A 24706-nucleotide genomic window follows, 5' to 3' on the forward strand; every position below is an offset into this window, starting at 1 on the left:
GATTTCAACTTAAAAGCACAGGTCAGCTCCGGGTTGGCTCATAGCTTAATTTATGAATAGAGGAGCCTCTTTAATTGAGTTTTTTTTAAACATCCTTACTGATGGTACATTGACAGAACAAAATACTTCTGCAGTGAAGAATGGAATATCTTGTTGATCTCTTAACTATAACATTAATGGATCTCACATATTCAATAATTGAAAAGGGAATGAAGCAAATGTGTGTTGTTCATTTGCTCTCTTTATCTTGTTTAAGCACTTATGGCGATTCAAATAAAACGAGTGCACTCTTCCTAAACTGTGAATGAGAAGAATTATATTGTGGCTTATTCCTTTGTATGCATTTTAAGCAATAATAGGTATTAACACCCTATATAGAACGCTGAAAGGAGGCCTGCCAATGAGACTGCTCCCTTTATGGGGTTTAGCTATTGTTATAGGTCCACAAGGAACACCAGGTCTGCCAACAAGTTGAAAATCATAAACAAAAGTGTTTCTACTTTTTTGGCTAATTGGGCTTCAGACATCACACAGAGAAGTCCAGAAAGATTTGTGTAAATAAGACTGCTTCGGAAAGGCTGAGAGAGTGCAGCGGGAGAAGGGACCCTTTTATTGACCAAGCTTTTCAGGCAAGAGTAGCTGTTGCTTCCACAGAGCTCCCAATATAGCGTTATTGCCCATACCTTGCATCGCCCACTGACTACCTCCTCCCCTGTGACTCGGTCCCCAAACTACAGAGAGATTAATTAAGAGCGGTTATTGTCCACAGTGCAAGTAATAGCGATTAATTGATGCAGTCACAACTATATGTGGTGCGCAGTCCATATATTTAAAAACAAGAATACAATTATTAATGTCAGTTCTTATCAAACATCAGTCCACTCTATTAAAAAAAATAAACTTTAGAGCATATAGAGGCATCATAGTGGGCAATCTATGCACTATGTTTGATTAAACATTTTGATTTTATCCTACAGCTGGCTAAATGATTTGTAGTGATGTTGCAAAATGCATAGATGCCACAATTTGGTCAAACAAATCGAATTAAGAGACCTATCCTAACCAAAGAAACACAGGAATTATCTGGTCATAATACATTATTCTAGTCTTAAATCGAAATACTCGAAAATATTATTGAATAGTTTTACATTTTCTTATGGAGCTAAGAACGATTAAAAGTCTTGCCACTTCTTGAAGCCCAGGTTCTGAAACTAATGACCCAAAAGTACTGCATTTTGAATTATGTTAAACAGTTTAGTGGATGTGATATATGCAAGCTCATACATCCAATGCACCTGTAGGGAACCTATGCTTCCCACATTATTAAACTTGCTCTTTTTTGCCAAAGTAAAACAATGTATCCCCCCCCCTCAAAAAGTTATACAAATTATTATAAACTATTTCTAATTGAATCTATTTCTAATTCCATGTCTTAATTATCTTCAGATGTTCAATGATGGGACAATTCAAAGTAAAATTTCTCACATCAGACGCCATGCTATTAAATAAAATGATGTTTGGATCAAGACATATTGACATTGCAGACTGCTTACTATTGGTCTTCTACATGATTTTTTTAACACAATATGCGTAATATGAAATTGGTCATTTTGCTACTATGAGCTTGAATGCCAATTGTAGAATGGAACACTTTTTTAAATAAAAACACTATACATCTACTTCTAAATAAATTATTTTATTGAGCTTTTCAGATTGATCCAGAATCACTGGAGTATAGGTGGAAAAGAGAACTTAGTTTAAATATTCATAATTAAAACGGCAAATTTGATAGTAGAAAAGGAGCCTATGAGTAGGGCGCAGCTATTTTTTAAAACAAGTGCATACTGAGAAATATGTGTTTGTTGCTGAGTGAATATATTTCAGCACATTAGCAAAGTTTTAGAAGGATATATTAAGTCCTTTTTGTATAAAACAATGTGAGTACTGAAAAGAACCAGTACAGATGTGATATGGTTATATACAGCTGTTGTCTACTTCATAATTTAGTGTATGGTACTTGTGTGCTAGCATTTATAAATTGAAACTCCAACTGTCAGATATTGGTGTCAAGTACTATTGACACGTTGCTTTTCATAGTATCGGTTCTGTACAAATCAATGCAGATTGGTACATATAATGAATATTTAAGAGGCTGAGCTCCTTTTCTGGTGTCAGAAAATCCAAATTATTCCAGAATCATATGTCACAAAAAGACAAAATGTGACAATGCGGCAGCCTTAGTACTTAATTTGTGCAGGTGTTCGCCAGTGCTTGGCACTGACACTTTGTTCTTAAAACCTGCATATATTCGTGAAACATCTACAACATAGTTGCACTGTCTCTTTTTAAACAATCTAATATGCATTAAAAATAACAGTGCTAGTGTGTACAAGCTAATGTTACAGTTTTTGGGGACCCGGAATAGTCTAAAATGTGTTAATTTGTAGTAGTGTGATGGTTAGCAGATGGCATCGGTTCTGGCGTTTTCCAATGCTGGCAAGAACATAATATTTGTATTACATGTATTTGTATTGTATTATCGTGGAAAATGTAAAGCACACATTCACACAGAAGGGTATCTTGGGGCTGAATAAAAGATGTTTATTGTTACCCAACTCAAAGATACTCGTTTTATCACTCTCAGAAGGATGAAAGGCTGAGTGGACCCACCAGGATTTGAACCTGTGCCTATGAGGTCAAAGTGGACGCTTTATTCCACTAAGCTACAAGACCCGGCTGGTAGGAACAGTGAATGGTGCAAGCTGCAGCGGCCTCTTGAAAAATATCTATGGCCCTGGCACGTACAATTTTACAAACTAAGCACCAGCTGAAGAATAATCCTTCTATAACTAAGGGCACTTACTACAATTCTTAAAAATGAAACTGGTCGACCATCAAGAAAAAAATTATCATTTTCACCATGACATCACAGCACAAATTTATTTTCATAACACAAGGAGCCAGAAATTCACAAGCACTGTTTTGATTGTTTGGTGTTCCTGCATATTTTTATTTGATAATTATAATTTTCTTCTCGTCTCAGTAAAGGCATATTAATATTATGAGACCTACTGTTTTTTAAGTTAAGAATAGCGGGTTTTTATGAATTCTCAGGCAAATAAAGCCTGCCTACCTTAATCACAACGCGAATAAATTAAACGTCAAGAAAAACTCGAACTTACCACTCAAAAATATATTTCCGTCACAAGTGAAGAATTTTTAAAGAGACAGGAATGTCTTCAATGTAGAAGACGACTGTCAAAATGCAATGCGTGTGCAGCCATTTTTCTCGTTAGCTTAAGTGCTTGAATTATGCTCAGGCAGCTGCTCAGATGCGTGGGTGCATTCTCAACAACAAGCTTCCTATTTGCAGGAAATGTTTAATTTCACCTGTTTTCGGTTGTCGAAGGGAGGGCAGATCTGCACTTTCTACAATACTGACGATAGAGCTGCATACTACTTCTAGTCATAATGGTCAATGCTCGCCATAAGGATACACTTTACTTACTCTAGAATTTAGTCATAATTATTATCATTTACATAGCACAAACAACAACATTATTATAATTAACAATGAAAGGGCGAGTCTCAGCCCTGACCTGAAGATTAACCAAAATATGGTATAGACCCAGTAGTCCACTTAGCTGTCTTCCTACATCATCTAGTATTGAAAATACTGGAACAATATATTTGCTGATTCGGTAATTTCAAACAAGTGTCTCACAAAATAAAATTAACCTTACTGTCTAACCCAACAAGGGCCAGGTTTTCAATCTATGATTTATCTTCAGCCGACCATTTCCTCTAAATTGGATAACATCAGGAAACTCTATGCTAGTCCTAAAATCAATCACTTAAATAGTCTTCCGATGGTCATGAAGTAATGTCTTCACTACAAGACTGCTCCTCTTCAAAACTATGTCCCTATAACCACCAGTCGAACAATGGATTACGGTACAAGGTTTGTGGGTATGGGAGTACACACCGCTCACAGGACCGCATATAGCCGCTTTTAATTTACTGGGAGAATAGCTGAGAGCAGCAATGATTAAGCAATTTTCCTTGATGGCATCTTGGGAACAGTAGTTGCACTGCTGATTTCACCAGTGTCTGTTTCATCCAGTGGTTGACATTGTTTCTTGGGTAGTATTACAGAGCCAACTGCTCTCTCAATCCTAAGAGCGGAACAACAATCAACATTTTGGGGTCTATGTGAATGGCAAGAGAAAACAAAAAAAACATGCTGGTTCAATGGCAGTAAAAAAGTGTATAACACTTAGACTTATCGAGCTCAGTAGCCAGCAAAGCCACAAATCAAGCTGACATGTGACTAAAAGAAGACAGGTCAGGGCTGCCTCAAGATAATTTGTCTGACTAGATTATCTATATTCTCTGCACCACTCCAGTTCTTTGCACCCATGTAGCCTTGTTCAATGGGTTTGTGAGTGACGCTAACAATGACTGCCTTTGTGGCATATGCACAGAAAGAGTCCTGGATTTTGCAATGCAGACACTTAAAGAGCTTTGAGGTGCATGTCGCTGCCCTTTTTCGAAGTTCCCTTTATGAGAGAAGTGTGAAGATATACGTTATATTTTCGGAGTTTGGTATAGCTCTAACATCAACATTGGCTCAGAACGCTGCTTTTACCACATTTTCCTTGCGATAAAAACCATACCATGACAAGAGAATTTAACATTTTGCAATTATGTTGAAAAGACACCTTTATGAATGGAACTGGTACTTCTATCTTGTGAGGGCAGGCCAACAAAGATCTCATGGGTTTGCAATTTTATTGCTCACAATATAACCCATTCATGAGAGCATACAGTTTTCATAAAGGAAAATCCTGACTCTGTTAGTATTTTCTTTACGGTAAATGAAGGGGAATTCATCACAGACTCGATACAAGTTTGCACTGCTTTCCTCTTTTGCAAGTGGCAGTAAAGTTGCAATACAGCAAAAACAATTTCTATCACCAACAGTGGCCCTCGAGGTCTTAGATGCAAGCAATTGGAGATGTGCTCCTTTTAAATATGCAGAAGAGTCCCAGCTTCTACTCGTACATTTGTGCCACTGGGGTCTTCTCATGACTCATAGCACCACAGGAGTTTAGGATGGTTGTTCCTTCATGATCTCTTAAGTGTTAGGTTTCGGCTTGATCACCCATTCGGCACTGGGGTTCAGTTGAAACAGATCCTTCATGTAAGTGTCAACTTCAAGGCTGCGCTCCACTGTAAAAATAAATGTTAAAATAAGCTATTCAGTTAATGAGTTATTCTTGTTTCCACCACTCCACCATTCTACAAACATACAGGCTGTAAGAAGGCATATGTCTTGGTTGGCACCCTCAATACGTTTTGACCTTTTATTCACCCACCTTTAAGTACAGTGTTCAAAAATCCCACCACACAAAGAGCTGCTGGATAAAAACCTGGAAGAAGCTTAATCTGACCCAATGTCAACTGGCAATTATTTAAAGACTTAGATTCATACCTTACAAAACGTAAACATAGACTAAACTGCTGACTTGAGGGATGGTTATAATATACAACATTTCCAGTCATTTTTATAAATGATATATTTTACCATTTCCTTAAAGGGATATGATGACAACTGTTCATGACTTTATGTTCAATTACATAATGGTGATTTCTATTAAACACTGACAAATAATATTGAATATTAGTGTCCATACCAATCCTGATGCTACTCCACATGTAAGTCTGCTAATTAAATGTGAGTTCACTTTTGTTAATACTAGATTTCGATGAAATGCAGGAAGTTGGAGGATATTTATTCCCAGTACAAAAAAATCTCATATTTTCCAGTTAATGTTACCAACAATACCTTGCCTTAACCTCTCCATCTTCATGGATAAAGTTAAAACCTACATAACAAAACATATGCATAGACAGTTTTTGGTGCCCCCAGTCGCTTGCGATTTCCTTGACCGAAGTAATGAAATCATTACCTACTCATCTGTTTTTTTTTCTTTTCTTCCCGATGCTTACATTTGTTCGGCCGCCCTGAGAACAGAATACACTCATCCCCTTAACTGAGATTAGGGACTTTCTTCTTTACGTGGACAGTCTCTCTTCCCCGACTATTATATCTCTAAGGGCTGCCCCCTATCATTTATGTTAGAGATTGGGTTACTGCTTGACTGGAGTGTGAGCCGTGGTCAAAAAGCAACCACAAACCTAGTCAGGGTAAGGTACAAGCAAACCCCAAATTAACCTGTGCCCACCCCCTGGTAGCTTGGCACAAAGGCTTAACTTGAAGGAAAAGAGTAAAATGTTTGTGCACCACTTCAAACAGTAAAACAGTGAAAACACCACACCAAAAGTTCCCCTGCCAGGTTTAGAAAAATAGAGTGATTTTGAATAATTAAACAAAGACCAAAACAACAAAAATCCAGTCAGTAAAACCAAAGATAGTAGATTTTTAAGAATTGGATCAAAATAGAACCAAAAAGCACAAAGCACCAACAAAGGGTATCTAGTGGTACTACACTGGGACAAAGTCACAAGTTCAGGCCTCCGCCGTGGAGCACAGGCCAGCTACAGGGACCCAGCTAGACCCGCTGAACAAAGGACATAAATCCTTTTTGCAGAGTGTTGAGTGAGTCCGGGCTGAAGAAGCACCATGCAGCCTAAGCGATGTGTCGGTTGTGAGATGTGGTCAGGCTGCGGTGCATCACCATTGAGGATCCTGCCAAAGGAGCTTGCGATGCGAAGTCCCAGTTTCGTAGATGCAGGATGCACCTGGCAGTGCGTCAGTTCTGAAGAGTTGTGAGGCTGCGACGCAGAGTTAAGCATCGTTGTCAAGGCTGCCATCAATGAGAGATGTGCGAACCTATGCAGGAGATGCGCCACACCATTGGCAATGCATAGCTCCCGATGGCAGCAAGGGCAATGTGGGCTTTCTGCGCCATGTCGTATCCATGCAGCAGTGGCAATGCGTAGGTTCTGCTAGAGGATGCATCGCTCATCCGAGGAGATGGGACACTTCTACTCAAGGATGTGCCGTTCAGCAGGGAAGATGCTTGGTTCAGCTGGTCGTCACCTTAGGCCCACTTTCAAGGGTCCAGGACTGGGGTGGCACCAGCTAGTAGGGTAGACTCACAGATGGCAGGGTCCATGTGAAGATGCAAGATTATTGGATGCCTGTTATCTCCTTGAAAGTTGCAAGATGTTAGTGGTACTAACCAGTGGTGTGAATGAGACCCCGAATGGGGCTTGGTTGAGAAGAGATGGATTGAGGTTTATTTATTTAATTTCAGATCCCAAGACAGTTTCACCACGCTGTGGATTGGTTGTTGAAGTCTTAAGGTAGGCGAGCCCACATTCGGTCAGGTGCTTAAGATGAGGCTTTTCAATAGTCATTCTACAAATTGGTTTTGTTTGTTGTTTTTTGTAGAGTCGCTATGGTCCTGATGAGAACCCCACCAGTTTGAGGGTTCGAAACGCATTGACCTAGTCCCAGGCCACCTGAACTAAGAAGCCATCACTGTTTATCTAAGTCGATTGGTCGTTTTAAGATTGAAAAAAACATTACAAACGACGCTTTACAATTAACCTTTATTATTGTGTTGTGATTTTTGTTTCACTCCGATTATTTTTTGATTTGCTTCATTTTCACTTTTGGTGTCCTTAGGGACAATTGTATAGGATGTGTGTGTTGTTTGAAAGAGGTCTGAATGTGGTGTAAGTGCAATTTGGTCTAAAATGTTAATGTTTTGTATATATTGTGTACATATTTGTATATAGAAATTATTGTATATGGTGTTGTCTCACACAGTAATTATTTTTCTTCAAAAAATTGAAATAAGAAAAAATTGAGTTGTATCATTAAATGTTGCAAATGTTCAAGCAGATGTTTATGTTTTATTCATAAGGATCAATCAATTTGCATTTTTCAAAAAATCATCAGTCCTGGCATACATATTGTTATTTGGTGTTATCTCCTTGAGGCTTCAGATCAGGATGCCAGACAACTAGCCCTTGAAGTCACTCTGGGTTTTGAGTTCAAGAAACGCAGGTCCAGTCCTCCTCACCCAGGTAAGAGGGCAGCAGGTCAGAACAGCAATGCAGGAGTCCAGCAGAGTAGCAGTCCAGCAGAGTGGCAGTCCTGTCAGCAGCAGACAGTCCTTCCTGACAGAGGATCCACAGGTCCAGAATTGTACTGAAGTGGTGGTGTCTAAGGTCCTTCTTTTATGCACAAGTGTGCCTTTGAAGTGGGGAGAAGCTTTTAGAGGAAATACCTTTGAAGTGCACAGATGTCCTGCCCTGCCAGCACTGGCTCCAGACTAAATATATGGGGTAAGCAGCCCTTTGTGTGGGGACAGGACACAGCCTATTCTGGTGTACGTTAGGCTGGTCCCAGCTCCTCCCTCCCATCCTGTCAGTGATAGCCCACTCAGTGACACCATGCACCCATTGTGTGTGGCTTTCTAGGAGGAATACACAAAGCACAACTGCCATCTACACCCAGTCAAGTGATCAGAGACAGGCTGCACACACCAACTGGCTAAGGCATTAAAATGCTAATTATCTAAAAGTGGCATTTTCAGAATTGTAATTTAAAATCTCAATTCACCATAAGTTAGATTTAAAATTAGGAATCCAGAGACACCAAATATGAGCTAATTGTATCTTCCCATTTTTAAGTTACAATTATAAAATGTAATACGATCATCCCAATGTTATATTATGGGAGATACAGGCCTTGCAGTAGTGAAAAAGAAATGTAAAGAGTTTTTCACTACCACAACATGGAAAATGTATAAATACATGTTCTGCATTTTAAATACATTGCACCTTGACCTCTGGGTTATCCAGAGCCTAACTTAGGGGTGACATATGTATTAAAAAGGAAGCTTTGGGCTTGGCAAGATATTTATCTTACCAAGTCAATATAGCAGTTTAGAACTGCACACACAAACTCTGCAACTACAGATCTGAGACCTGTTTAATGGGCTACTTAAGTGGGTGACACAACAGTGCTGCAAGTTCACTAGTAGCATTTCATTTACAGGCCCTGGGCACCTGTAGTGTAGTGTGATAGGGACTTGTAAGTAAATTAAATGTACCAATTTTGGATAAGCCAATGCTACCAAGTTTTAGGGAAGCGCACAAGCACTTTAGCACTGGTTAGCGGTAGTAATGTGTGCAGAATTCTATGGCTAGCAAAAATGAAGTTAGAAAAAACAGCAGGTCTGAAGGCAAAATGTTAGGGGAAACCACACCAAGGAGACCAGGTCTAAAACTTTATATTTCCGTCCACTCAAACTAAAAACACTTTTTTTTGTTCTGTCCTCCAACAGGAGCCTTCATTTCTTTCTCATACAAAAAGAACAGTTGATGGACAAAATGCAGAACAATGTCAGAAACCTGGGCCTAAATCCATTGTTTTATTGCTCACCATGCCATTCTAGTTTGAACCCAGCCATATTCAAATCAGTCTTGACCCTGTGCCTCATGGGAACAGTCCAGCCCGAACTGCCAAGCCAGGTCCTCCCTGGATTGTAAACAAGCATCCTAGGACCGGTTTCGGGGTTTCACACCTCATCAGCCAGGATAGCTTGACTCTAGTGGCATGGAGAGCACGGGACCAGTCCTAGGATGCTTGTTTCCAGTCCAGGGAGGACCTGGCTTGGCAGTTCGGGCTGGACTGTTCCCATGAGGCAAAGTTATATTTAGTTCTGTATACATGAAGTGTTCATTTTGTTCAAAAACCTACAAGAAGAATCACATTTATTGGCAAGTTGCTCACTTTAGCAGAGCACAATTGTCCGGAGACATTTAGACACTTTAGTATTAGCATGGAGACCATTCTGTTACTTAGGCTAATAATTTGGCTTTTTTGAGGAACATGGCCGACTAGCTGCTTCTGCCGGAGCTCCGGCAGCCCGACATCCATCCTGAACATAATCCTGCCTTCCTAACCACCATCCGCACCCCGTTTTTGGTGCCAGTTGCTCCCCGCACTGAGGGAGTGTGCCTAAAGGGGCACCCGATGTGTTGAATGCTGAACGGTAGCAGAAAGAAGAAACAATCTGGCGAGGCAACACATGGCTACACAGGACGGTGGATGGGTTGTGCTTATCTGAAACCACAGGCCCTCGCTGGGAGACGAGCTTGGACGCCTGCTTTCCTTGGTGCACCCATGGAACATTAGGTGTGTGGAGTGCATGGGGGAGTAGTGACCACAAATAAAATTAGACCCTGGCCCCCGGCAGAGGAGCCACAAGACTCCAGGCCTAGCCCATATGCAGGTGGGAGGGACTGTGCATGAGTTGGTAGAAAAGGGTCAAGTACTGGTGCCCTGGCGGTGGACGAAGCCTCAAAGCGGGTGACCAGGGGACCCCCGCGTTGTGCAAGTGACCCTGATGGCGACTGGTCCAAGAGTGTATTAAGCGGTGGAGGATGGGAGACACTGCCCCACTGGAGGAGTCACAGGAGTCTGGGCCCAGCCCATGCGCAGGTGAGAGTACATTGAGCAGCGTAAGCGGGAGAAGCCCAGAGACTCTGCCCCAGCAGAGGAGTTGTGAGAATCCGGCCTAACCTGTGTGTAGGTGAGAGGGACTGCGCTCGGGTGAAGGCGAATAGGCCAGACCATTGAGCAAAAACCCCGGGGTGTGAGCCAGCACAGGTACCTCCATGTTGGGAGAGCGGCCTCTCTGGAAGGCGGAGGGATTCCCCGAGGGCAGCTGAGCTCGGCAAAAGAAATAACGAGTGGCCATAGAGGTGAAGAACAGGGATCCGGCCGTCATTGGAGGACTTTAAAAAACCTGGGCCAAGCCCATTCGTAGGCAAGAGGAACTGCACACAGGGCGCATGGAGGTGAGCTGTGTCATGTTCCCTGGTTGGAAGCAAGGAACAATGTTCACAAAGAACTCATTTCAAGCCACATTGATGATTAAGCAAGCTATAGATACTTGCATCAGGTTTAGTCAAAAAACATATATACAATTTAGGATAGGACCCTAACTCTATTCGGTCACTGCAAAATTACCACAAGGTATAATATTTGTAATCCATACAAAAAAGCCCAAGACAAAAAATCAATAAACAAAGGAAATTGCCTCGCCACTTATTTTTTATCCCACACTTAAGGAAAAGTTGAGAACACTGTTTGTCGTACTCAACTAGGTATTTTTATTTATACCAATCAATTTTTGATTTCAAATTCTATTTTGTCATAACAACCTACTTATGATCAGACAAACATATATATACACAATATACAATCAACATTTAGTGTGACTTATATACATAACGACATGTTATCACAACAAATAATATTCACTATTGGCAAAGAGATTTAAGTACAAAAGCTTTTCACAACAGACAACAATATTTACAATATAATAAGTGAAACACAAATTGACAAATGAAAAAAGACTTTGTGCAAAACACAAAATTGGTGATGAAAAATTAGGAAAGGAGCGTGAAAACAGATTCAAAATTAATTGTCAGCCAGCGAATGCTGCTATCCAAATTGTCCTTTCTAATTGGCCGACGCGTTTCGAATCCTGGTGATTATGTACCGGATTCTCATCAGGGCACAATTATTCTGTCTGTGAAATTTTAAAGAGAAAAGATAGCGTTTCAGTGTATGGGATTGAAAAGACAGTGCTCCCTGTAGAGTGACATACAGCAGAGGGACCTACCGGGTCTTCAGCAGAAACGAATTCAGGGTGTAGTTGGGAATGCAGGCTGGATTAGCTCCTAAAGGAGTCAGGGGGGCAGAACTACCTGCAATAGGGTGGATTACTATTAGCGCGGCTAGAACATATAAAGTGCCCAAGAAACTAAAATAAGAAACAGGTGGCTTTTTTAGACCAGGGCCAACAGCCAAAGACTCGCTTCAAACCACCATGGGAGATGCGAACCAGGAATCGCTCTTACAAATCATAGAGAGTCCCAGCACTGTGGTGAATTTGTCTAATAGACAATTAACGCCTGAAGAACATTCGGTTCTAGCGCTTGGTCTCAAATTTGTACCTGGCCGCAAAACGGATTACACAAGACTCAAACTAGAGGCGATTGAGTTTTGCCGCAAAATTCGTTTAAAAATATTTTTTGGGAACCATCCCTCACCGTCTTCCACAGAGGTCACTGGCCTACGCAACAAGTCCACCTTTGTCCCCAACCAAAATATCCCTAAAGAAGTTCTCGCTTTTGAACAGGTCCTGTTGTCATCGATCGACAAACTTGAAAAGGGCCGCCATTTTGTACATCAAAACATAGGCCATAAGCAACAGGCAGCAATTAAAGCCCTCAAAGAAGACCATTCCATTATCATCAAACAGGCCGATAAGGGCGGTGCAGTGGTGGTGTGGTCTCGTGAACAATACCTAGCAGAAGGCCACAAACAGGTGAACAATCAAACCTGGTATAGACGTCTTTCTGAGAACCCAGTCAAGGAAATCCAACAACTCATTGCTGATTCATTACAGGTGGGGGTGGATGGTGGCTTTCTGGGCAAAAAAGAATATGAATATCTTCTAAAAAAAATTCCCAGAACCCCGATACTCTACCTCCTGCCCAAGATCCATAAGAGCCTTCAAGACCCCACAGGACGTCCAATTGTGTCTGGATGTGAATCCTGTCTTGAACCGCTCTCGCAGTATGTGGATTTCTTTTTGAAACCATTTCTACAGTCAGTCAAATCATACTTACGTGACACTACGGATTTTCTGCACAAGGTTGAAGACACTGAGTTCGACCCAGACACCCAACTGATGGTCACCATGGACGTCACCTCCCTCTATACGCAAATTCCACAAGAAGAAGCGCTAGAGGTGATGGAGATTTACCTGAACCTGAGAGTGAGGCCTCACCAAGTACCCACCTCCTTCATTTTGAGATTGGCAGAAATTGCCTTAAAAAAGAACTACTTTACATTTAATGGGGACTTCTTCATGCAGGTCAAGGGCACCGCGATGGGGTGCCCTTATGCCCCTGAAATGGCCGTACTTTTTATGGCCCAGTATGAGCAAAAGTTTGTGGACAATAATAACCCCTTTGAACAACACATCCGGCAGTGGTTCCGCTACATAGATGACGTCTGGCTCCTGTGGCAGGGGAGCCAGACCCAGCTGGTGGCGTTCCACGATTGGCTCAACAATAGGCATGCTGACATCAAATTTTCATTGATGCAGAGCAATGAAAGGATGACCTTTCTTGATGTAGAAATATCAAACATCAATGGGGTGTTGAAATCGTCCCTCTACAAAAAAGACACTGACAGGAATACAATCCTGCACCACAGAAGTGCCCATCCGAGGAATTTAAAATCCAACCTTCCATATGGGCAGTTGTTGCGCATAAGGAGGAACTGCTCCCACTTGGATGACTTCACGTCTCACGCAACGACGTTTTGCCAGGAAATGCAAACAAGGGGGTACCCCAAGAAACTTTTAAAGCACTCTTTCAAAAGAGCTCGCTTCACCCCCCGAGAAACACTCCTACAAGTTCGGCCCAAACCTACACTGGAGAGACTGGTCTGTGTCACCACTTTCGGACCGGACACACACACGATAAGAAAAACTGTTCTGAACAACTGGCATCTAATGGCGAACTTAGATTGTCCACTTCCGAGACCGTTGTTCGCCTACAAGAGGAATCAAAATGTGGGACAACATATTACGAGAGCAGACGTGTCATTACCCAAGAAGAAAATTGATCTACTAAGCCAGTGGAACCTGAAGCCAATCACAGGACACCACAAGTGTGGCACCTGTGTTGTGTACCCCAATACTATCGAAGGTGACGAGTTCCAACATGGAGCTACGAAGTGGAGACACCGAGAATTTTCTAATTGTAAAACCAAAAATGTCGTGTACTTGGTGCAGTGCCCTTGCGACCAAATTTACATTGGCAAAACTACCCAACAAGTTAACACACGCATCTGCCAACATCGGTCTCGGATTAAAAACAAAATCACGACTGCCCCCATGGTGGAACATTTTTTGACTGCCAAACACGATGCTAATGAGCTAAGGTGGACGGTACTGTATACATTACGTCCATCACAGAACAACGCGGATTTGGACCGATTGCTCCTTAAAAAGGAAGCATATCTTATCTTAAAATTCAACAGTGTCCGCAAGGGCTTGAACAGTCTGTCCGAAATTGCGAGATTATAGACCAGTTGTGCCTCTAGTCCTATTGCCTGGACAGGTCTGTCTCATTAGTTCCTCAGTTGATTCACTGCATGTAATTTATTATCATTTTTCCTGCGCGGATAGAACTACAAGCCCCATAAACCGCAGCACACGGCGGTGTGCTTTTTGCCATGGCAACACCGGTGGCGTCCATCTTTGGATCCACACAGTATGCGGGAAACGCTTTCCGAGCAAGACGGAGGTAAGCACCGCTCCAGCGGAGCCACGCCGCCCGCTTTGATCACTCTCGCGTCTTCGCGCATTCAGACTAACCCGGTTCCATTTGCCCATAGTAACCGGAGCCTGGGGAATATTGTACGCGCTGGCGTTTGAAGTCAGGTTGATCCGCAGAACCAGACCCCTCGCGCAGAGCGATTGAAAAACAAAGGTACGTTTTTTCACCAACTAATTTTGTGCTCGTTGCACACATCAACTCCAGCCACATATATTAATCCCGCACTGTTTATGCACAGCGCCCGGAATCACCATTCAGTGCAAACTCACGGAAGGATTTAATTCTACTTCCGAAGGCGACTTCCCACGTTCAGCAAAGAAGGAGCTGACGGTATGTGCCTTTTTGCATTTTTGCATTTTGGAGTCTTCTCTTCAATCGACTTGGGCACTTTATATGTTCTAGCCGCGCTAATAGTAATCCACCCTATTGCAGGTAGTTCTGCCCCCCTGACTCCTTTAGGAGCTAATCCAGCCTGCATTCCCAACTACACCCTGAATTCGTTTCTGCTGAAGACCTGGTAGGTCCCTCTGCTGTATGTCACTCTACAGGGAGCACTGTCTTTTCAATCCCATACACTGAAACGCTATCTTTTCTCTTTAAAATTTCACAGACAGAATAATTGTGCCCTGATGAGAATCCGGTACATAATCACCAGGATTCGAAACGCGTCGGCCAATTAGAAAGGACAATTTGGATAGCAGCATTCGCTGGCTGACAATTAATTTTGAATCTGTTTTCACGCTCCTTTCCTAATTTTTCATCACCAATTTTGTGTTTTGCACAAAGTCTTTTTTCATTTGTCAATTTGTGTTTCACTTATTATATTGTAAATATTGTTGTCTGTTGTGAAAAGCTTTTGTACTTAAATCTCTTTGCCAATAGTGAATATTATTTGTTGTGATAACATGTCGTTATGTATATAAGTCACACTAAATGTTGATTGTATATTGTGTATATATATGTTTGTCTGATCATAAGTAGGTTGTTATGACAAAATAGAATTTGAAATCAAAAATTGATTGGTATAAATAAAAATACCTAGTTGAGTACGACAAACAGTGTTCTCAACTTTTCCTTAAGTGTGGGATAAAAAATGAGTGGCGAGGCAATTTCCTTTGTTTATTGATTTAATTGGGCCCAGCCTCCCCATTTGTCCACCAGGGCCAAGCTCCCCTTGTGCTTCCAAGACAAAAAATAAGTCAAAAAGAATATTCACTTCATCGAAGTGAATATGATTTATTCTGTAGTCAGAATCAGAATAAGCTTTATTCGATTTTAATCATATAAAATCACAAAAGCGTCATACATAAATAGTAAAAAAACCTCTTAAGCATACCTTTGATTTTAGAGTACGCATGTATGATAGTTCTATATTTCTTCTATTTACAAATACACATAAGCCACACATGTGTATAATGCAATAGGAGTAATAAAAACATTTTTTGTAAACTATATAATAAAACAAAGCACTTCAGCAGAATAAAACCTGGCATACTAACTATGGGGGTTGAATATCAACAGTTTTCCTCACTCTCAGTATACTCGTTAAGCAACCAGTCATAATCCCTATGCAATAAACACTATCCAAAGTGGTATAAAAAAAGCAGGTCGGCGTTGTCTCCACCCCCCTTCTTTAATAAGGGCCGGATCCGTCTTGATCTCTCTTTAGTATCAAATTTACAAAATAGGATCACATGAATAGTTGTTTGTGGAGACAAGTCATCACAACGACAGCAGCATCATTCTTTGGACCAGGTATTCATCTCAGGATAGCTGATTAACTGGTGGACAATCCCAAATCTAAAATGGGTTAAACATATCTGTCTTATCCCCCCAGACAGCATAAGAGATATGGTTGGATAGCATATGTTATCAAAGTCAATTGGTGCATGACTGCTGTTGGTTTATTAATTTCATGTGTGAGCCTAAAAGTCTATAAGTGGGACATACATGTTGTTTTAAACTGTTTCCTAGAGATATTACTCATTGTCTCTGGGCAATTTTAATAGTCTGTGTGCCCTAGATCATACATAAAATGTTTTATATACCTTAACCAATTGATCTTAGTAGCATGGTCCAATTGCATTGCATCTTTAAATATTTCCTGATTTAGACCTGTGCTGCTTGTGGTCCACATTATGTGCCAAAGTAGGACAGGTTGTACTTTAATAACATCAGCAATGTGAGGGATACCCAACTCGCTATGTAAATTAAAAACAGGGGAACTGGCTGGTACTGCTAAAATGAATCTTAAAAGGCATTTTCAACATATTGAATAGGAGAGGAGTCATGGAACCCCCTTAATCCTGCCCCATGAATGGCTACACTCACACATTTTGCCTGATAAACTTTCAAAAGTATACCCGGGGGCCTTCTACTCATTTTGTTTGAAAAATTGACCACAGCCGTGGTTGCCTTCATAAACAATAGCCTCCTATTCCTTACTGCCTGGCCCCATGAGCCAGTACGGTGAAATAGAACACCTAGGCAAGTAAACATATTTGTTGTTTCTATCCTGTTTTTCCCAAGTGGTAGTGTCATACATTTCAGTTTCCCTCTCCCACAGGGCATAACAAACGTTTTCTTAGCATTTAGTTTTAGACCCAATGTATCCATAAAGCAGGTATAGGCAGTAAGTGCCTTTTGTAGTTCTAGTTGCGTGGGGGCCAAAAGCACTGCGTCGTCCACGTAGGGAAGGGAGACAATCGGACGCTTATTAATGTAGGGTGGGTCCTTCACCTTACTCATCAATTCCTGTTCCAAAGCATTGGTATAGAGAGTAAACAGGAAATGTGCAAGGACACAGCCCTGCCTGACACCCCTCTCCACGTTAAACGACGCAGTGCATTCCCCTTTGGGGGAATATTCGCAAGAAATTAATCAAAACTGGGTCAACCTTTAACTCCCTTAAAATATTCCACATTTTTTTTATGTATGACACAGTCAAAGGCCGCTGTCAAGTCTACAAAGGCCAAATAGAGTTTGCCTGCCTTTGCCTGTGTATATTTTCCGATTAGAATATTAAGATTAAGGACCTGCTCATTAGTTCCTAGTCCCTGCCTAAAGCCATACTGGACATCACTTAGAATGTTATTTTCTTCAGCCCCTGTTTGTAACTGCTCTAAAACAATCCTACCTGCTACCTTCATCCGAGAATCTAATAAGGATATCAGGCAGTAACAGGCAGGATTCCCCCATTCCCCTTTTTTAAAAATTGGGACAATTATTGAATCTGACCAAGAGTTAATAAAACCTTTTACACAACAGGCTTGAAGGACCCGTGTAATCAAAGGTGTCCATAAGGAAGGGTTTAATTTGAAAAGTTCAATTGGTACCTAGTCCGGGCCTGGGGCTTTTCCGCTTTTACTTGCATTAATATCGCCAATGAATTCCTCATGTGTCAATTGTACATCGATAGGAGAGCATGAGAAAGAATCCTCCCCCTCCTGTCTTAAACAATCTATTGCACTTTCTTCATCCTCTAATTGTTTATAGACATTTGGAAAGAAGTCGATCCATGTCCTCTCGTCTATTGCCACCTCCACCGATGGGCCATCAGCCTTTGTAAAAAACGGCGCATTTACAGCCCGCCAAAAAGCAGCACTATCTTTCTTCCTAGAGGCTTCATGGAGGGTAACCCATGCTTTTTCTTTTAACTCCTTCATACGTGTTTTCCTAGCTTCATTATAAATCTTCCTGCAATCTCTAATTTCTTTACTATCTCTCACTGTTTTGTGTAATGCCACTTTTAACTTTGTGAATGCTTTGTTGCAATTTGAATCAAACCACCCCTTACTATTCCTTCGAGTGCCCCTACTTTCCACTCTAAGTAAGTCTTGAATTGTTGTTGTAATCTGGGCAAATGCTATCAAAATGTTTCCATGTGTGGTAGATTCGTCCAGGAATGCACAAATTGAATCATAGGCCTTAGTTACAATTTGTTGTTTAATTCAATCGGATCTTGCTGGACAAATGCAAAGTATAGCCGTTCAAGCTACCCAGTGCGATATTCTGCACCAAAGCTATTTGATTGTCGTAGTGTCTATCTAAGATTGTTGGAAGAGTAATACCAGCACTTAATGGTAGATGATCACTCATTGTGTTATCATTTAGCCTATAATTAATAATATATTGTGCATGGCGATTAGGAACAATTATAAAATCAATTGTAAATTCTAATCCTCTGCCTATAAAAGTATGTTCAAAATCCACTGAGGGAGAACACAGGCAGTTGGCAAAGCCAAGATCATGTTGGAATAGAATCTCATTAAACATCTCTCCTCTATCAGTATGCACAAAATGTATCGGTGGGTCATGTTCATCCAAAGTTAAGTCACATTTACCAAGATCAGCCTGTGGACATATACCAATATTAAAATCACCCCCCCCATATAGTGATAATTTTGCCACCCCTGATTTCCTCTAATTTCCTGAGATTACAGATAAACGTCCCCAATATGGGCCCCAACTGTTCCTTCTGGGCATTGTTAAAGAATTTAATAATGGCCAATGTGTATTTACAGTCTATGGAAATCAAGACAATTTGATAGTAGGTTTCAGACTTTATCATTTCAATTTTTGCTGCCCCAATCAGATTCAAAACATAAACACAGATTCCCCCTTTAGGTCTCCCATGTATTGAATGAATTGCTGGGGTATGGTGGGTCTTAAAGCCATTTATATGGAATTCATTAATTGCCCAGGTCTCTTGTAAGCATAGAATATTACACTTATTGATAAAGTTCACCCACCCTGTGTTATTTAATTTATTACAAAGTCTAGCTATGTTCCAGAAAAGGACATCAACATTGTTGCTATTGAGGACTGTTAACCCTGGGGGATCTTTATACTGGTGATCAGATTCAGTCCTGGATTGGATACCTCTCCCACAAAAATTACTCACACCCACCTCTACAACGTTACTAGTTGTAGAAACTGTACCAGGTACTTGTTCGACATCAAATTTGGTTTTCCTTATATTAGTTCTCTCTACATCATTATCTTTACTCAAATCTTGTTCACAGGTAGCCTGACTATCAGGACCCCTAGTTATCAAACTCCGATCCTGTTGATTGTATAGCCAGTCATTCTCATCCAATGCTTGGAGGGGCCCAAAACTATTCGACACCTGTATATTATACTTTTGCTGGGCATGAGATTGCATAGGAGGGACAAGACCATTCTGCCAGGTGTTATATTTGGGCTGGTAAAAGAATCCCAAAGGTAAAACATTAATACTAATGTGGGAGATATTTTAATCCCATACTTTTTCTAGGATTTCCCTTACCAGCTGGGGTTTTCTAAAGGTGAGTACAACACAGTCACCTTGTAAGAGTTTCTTGCCATTTCCTACCCAGCTAATCCTCCTCACCATTTTAAATTCATCAGACATAGGTCTTGTCAGTCCTGTTCTACTCCCTAGAGAGTGTATTGCTTTATTTCGCAGTGAAAACCATGTTTCGTTTTCTCCTGAAGAGGGGCTTGGAACATTAGCCAGAATGATAGTGAATGGAGTGGCATCAGGGGGCAGATTTAAAACATGTTGATTCATTAAGCTTTCCATCTATCTAGGAGATTTCAAGCTATTCTTGAAAGTAGATCTCTCCCTTGTCTCTCACCCAAGTGTTCTCTTGGCCCCCCTACCATACTATTGATAATCTTTCCTCCTCTGACTAATTGAGTACCTTGGGACATGGCTGGCGAATTTAAACATATTTGAGACCTTCTGCCCTTATCATTTTCACCAGTTTGCAGTGGTGTTATTAATGATGTGTCTTTCTCAATCACAGCCTGAGACCGTAGGGAATTGTTTGGTGAGTTTGATTTCTGCGCATTACCCATCTTTATAACCAAGTTCTGGTGATCCAGAACTTTCACACAAACAGTATCTAGGGGTCAGATAACCATGTGACTCAACTGTGGACACGGACATTAACACATCACGAAAGAAGTAGTGGATACCCAAAAATACAGCAAATGTGACATGTGATTACCACGTGGCAACTCAAACAAATGGGCAAATATTCCCATCAGTAACCGTCCTTTGCCGCCCTTTTTAACATCATTTGGGTTCTCCTTGCCCAGGAGACAAGACAACACAACACAGCCTACTGATGTTATCAAGGCTATGTGTAGTTATTAAGAAGATGTGTTATCAATAAGGGTGGTGTATCTAAAAGATGTGAATATATGTGAGGTTACTGAATAAGCAGTGTAAGTGAATAAGTGTGAATGCAAAATAAAATTGGATAAATTGAGTAAATGGTGATTTTAATACTATTTCTCAATTGTCCAAATCTAAAAACAAAGTGAAAGTACAGATTTAACAAAATATCTGTCAGCAATATTGGTCAACATGTTTCAGCATTTAGAATGAAATAGTTCATATGCCTTCTTCAGGACCTGTTAGAAACTACTGCTTATAAAGTGAGAGTTAAAATCAATATCACCTGCAATGTTCAGGTTTCATACTCCACCACGTACTATTTCGTATCATGTTGTAGACACGACCACAGGAGATACATGGAAAGAACAAAGAAAACAAATAACCTGAATTATGTCACATTCAAGACACATCCATGTGATCAGTGTGTCCTAATAAACATCACTAGATATCATCATCATGACATTTCATGCTTATTGGTATTCCATACATTTGGGCCACTCACCCATTTGTAGTGGTGATGGCACCTCACCCCACCTGGCTGCAGCTCAGGTTTAGAGGAGCACCGCTCTGAGTTGAACACAGAAAAACAGAGAGAACAATTCATTGGTCCCATCACCTACTAGGTTTACAACATTACCTCCACAGATGCCCGAATAGATGGAAACCAAATCGTCATCTGTGGATATTGTTGCGTTTTTTTACGTAAATTTATCATGCATGCAGCGGGATATTTTCTTATTTATAAAATTTCGACTACTTCTGGTGTACTAGATTGAGTGGTTATCTCAAGTGATCTAACAAAACCTTGTGGGCAACCCCCGTGTGTTGTTCTTTAGTCTTAAAGTTATCGTATAACTCGACAGGGAGAACTTTCATTCACAACTGTAAGCTGAAATGTGCGGCGATCTCAATAAAGTTTACATGAGGTTATAAACAAAGTTAACGAACCATCATATCACATCATGTCACGCTTTTCACGGGTTAATTTCATGTGTCTCGCAAGACTTCACTTTAGTGATGCTTAGATTATTTTAGCACCTTAGTTAAGGTTTGTTTACACAGAGCGCTAGGACCAGAAGTGCAATTACCTCGTTTTGTCTTTGGGTCTGTTTAGGAGTCCTCTGCCAGGAATCTGATTCCAATAATTCTCTCGGGTTTGTTTACACAGAGCACTACAACCAAAAGTGCAATAACTTCGTTTGGTCCTAGGGTCACTGCATGGGGACGCTGTATCATTCGCCCCTGCTATTGCCGTTTAGTTAAATGTCCGCCTTTCTATGTATTTTCTTTGGGCACAGAGTGGAAAACGGGTTATCTTGCCTGAATATTACTCACCTGTCCGTCGGTGACTCCGCACAGTCGTCTGTGCTGTCTGGGGAGGCACCGAACGGCAGGAAAGCTCATTGTTTATCCGGAAGCGGAACTATTGCAGAGCACGTGATCGCGATCACGTGATTCTCAGGAATGATGGGATGTAGTATATTATTTTATTTAATGCTACGATCTCACATTCAACACAACTGGCACCCACAGTCATTATAATTATTACGATATCGTGTTTCTAATAGATGGCATACATAGTGACTCGAATTTACATATTAAGCCATCTATTATGTTGAGCAATGTCTGTTAGGAGCAGCTTTTTTTCGAATGTGTTACTAAAGTTGTGTCTCCATGTGAGATCATAGTTAGTTATTTGTCAAAAATGTGTCCAATGTTAATATTAGAGAAAGGAAAACATTTTTTTTTTTTTTCGTTGATATTGTAAGAACATTTTCAAGTAGCTACTTCTGAAGGGTGGATAACATCACAAGAAGGCCAGTACCTTCGAACTACCCACCCTACTATTCCATATTTCTATTGCCTCCCCAAGGTCCACAAACCTCAAAGACCTCCTTTGGGACGACCTATCATTTCTGGCATCAGTTCCGCTCTGGAACCGTTGTCGACCTTCGTGGACTATTTTCTAAACCCGATGGTGAAAGAGATGCCGACGTTCCTTCTGGACACGAAGGACGTATAAAGGCTACTCCCAGAAATACAATTTAACATCAATACTGATATTTTGGTTTCCTTTGACGTGGAGTCATTATATACCTCTTATTTATTTAATTTTTTTTATTTAAAACATTTATATAGCGCAGCTGTCACCTTGCAGGTATCCTTGCGCTGGAGAATACTCCTAAGTGAGGAGACTGAGGATGGGTAGCAGGTGAATGGGTTTAGGGAAAAAGCCAGGTTTTGATACGTTTTCGGAAGGGAAGTAGTTGCGATATTTGGCGGATGTCCAGGGGCAGACTGTTCCATAGTTTTGCAGCTGCGACTCTGAAGGATCTACCCCCAGTCCTGACCTTGTTGAATCTAGGTACTGTGACAGGGCAGGCCGAGGAAGAGCGGAGAGTTCTGTTGGGGGTGTACCAGGAAAACATGGCTTGCAAAGGTCTGGGTCCGACTCCGTGCAAAGCCTTAAAAACAAGGCAAAGGGCTTTGAAGGCCACTCGCTGCTTTAAGGGGAGCCAATGCAGCTCGGCTAAGGCCGCTGTGGCAGAGGACCTCCTGGTCCAGCCAAGAGCTAGCTTGGCGGCGGCCGACTGGACTCTTTGTAATCGATCCAGCAGCACAACTGGAGACTCGAGTAACAGTGCGTTACAATAGTCCAGGCGACTAAGAATAGTACACCTGACTATTAACGCTCGAGCTTGTGCGGGGAGGAGTGGCATGATCTTGCTCAAAGAGCGCAGTAGGGCTGAGCAAATCCCCACTGTTTTTGCAACTTGAGTTTCCATACTCAGCTTGTTGTTCATCGTGACACCCAGGTTGCGAACCGTGGTGACTGGCTGTGTTTTTTCCGGTGCTTCCGGGGGCCAAAATTCGGTAGGGAACAGGCGTGGGATTCGACTTCCAGGGCAGAATAGAACCTCAGTTTTGGAGGAGTTGAATTGCAGGGAGTTTTTGTGCAGCCAACCAGCCGTGTCTCTTAGGCAGTCGTGAAACGATGTTAGAGGGATAGAATCCTCCCCTTCCCAAGAGAGAATGAGCTGGGTGTCGTCCGCATAGTTGGTAGCTTTTAACCTATGGGACTTTATTAACGTGATCAGGGGCTTAAGGTACACGTTAAAAAGAATGGGGCTGATAGACGAGCCCTGGGGCACCCCATGGGGCACTGAGACAAAGGCGGATTGGAATGGGGGGAGGGACACAGTCTGCTTCCTGTCCCGCAGGTATGAGTGGAACCATAGCAGAGCCGTACCATCAACCCCGGCCTCTCCTAGTCTCTCCAGCAGAGTCCCATGATTAACCGTGTCGAATGCGGCAGACAGGTCCAGCAAGATCAAGGCTACTGCCTGGCCCCTGTCTGCACGCATACGAAGATCTTCCATGGCTGTCAGGATACCCCAAACTGAAACACTCGAAGTTGTTGGTCACCTATTAGAACAACGGGACCTCCAATCCATCACGCCGGTATCATTTATCATGGACTTGGCAGGAATAGCGATGAAAGACAACTATTTTAGGTTCGAGGACACTACCTACCTACAAACATCTGGGACTAGCATGGGTAGTGTCTTCGCTCCTAGTCTCGCTAACCTGTACATACACAACTTTGAAGAAACTGAAGTACTGATCTCTACCAATCCTTTTCTATTGTCGCTTCACATGTGGAAGCGATACATAGATGATATTTTGGTAATATGGCGTGGGACTGAAGAACAGCTGGTTAAACACACGTAATCCATACTTGAGATTTACTCTCGAGTATAGTAGGACTGAATTGGCGTTCCTAGACCTTAAGATCGTAGCTACACCTAATGGTCTAGAATCAGAACTTTACCGAAAACCAATGGCCAAGAACGCCCTCCTGAATTATCAGAGTTGCCACCCGAGGGCCCTACGGAATAACTTGCCGTTCGGCCAATTTCTCAGGGTCCAAAGAAACTGTTCCAGCAAAGAGGCATTTAACTTCCATGCTAAGAATCTGGAAGAACAACTGAGAGAAAAGGGATACCCTAGAAAAATCATCCGCCAATCAAAGAAGAGAGCATCTAATAATCATCGAGAGGCCCTTCTTGATATAAGTCGACCAAAAGAGAAGTCTAATCGGATCACGTTTGTGAATACATTTAACACCAG

General features: G+C 41.5%; 1 protein-coding gene across 3 annotated transcripts in view; it reads right to left on the reverse strand.

The window, feature by feature from the left end:
* Window positions 1-1680: 1680 nt before the first annotated feature.
* Window positions 1681-24706, reverse strand: part of ARHGAP18 (Rho GTPase activating protein 18) — an 843873-nt gene continuing 820847 nt past the window's right edge. For all 3 annotated transcript variants that reach the window (XM_078648922.1, XM_078648923.1, XM_078648924.1), the window contains one exon: window positions 1681-5232. In XM_078648922.1, coding sequence (XP_078505048.1) covers window positions 5138-5232 — 95 coding nt within the window. In that variant the 3' untranslated portion in view covers window positions 1681-5137. The remainder of the gene's footprint in view (window positions 5233-24706) is intronic.

The sequence above is a fragment of the Lissotriton helveticus genome, chromosome 6 (assembly GCF_964261635.1).
Source record: "Lissotriton helveticus chromosome 6, aLisHel1.1, whole genome shotgun sequence".
Classification (NCBI taxonomy): Eukaryota; Metazoa; Chordata; class Amphibia; order Caudata; family Salamandridae; genus Lissotriton; species Lissotriton helveticus.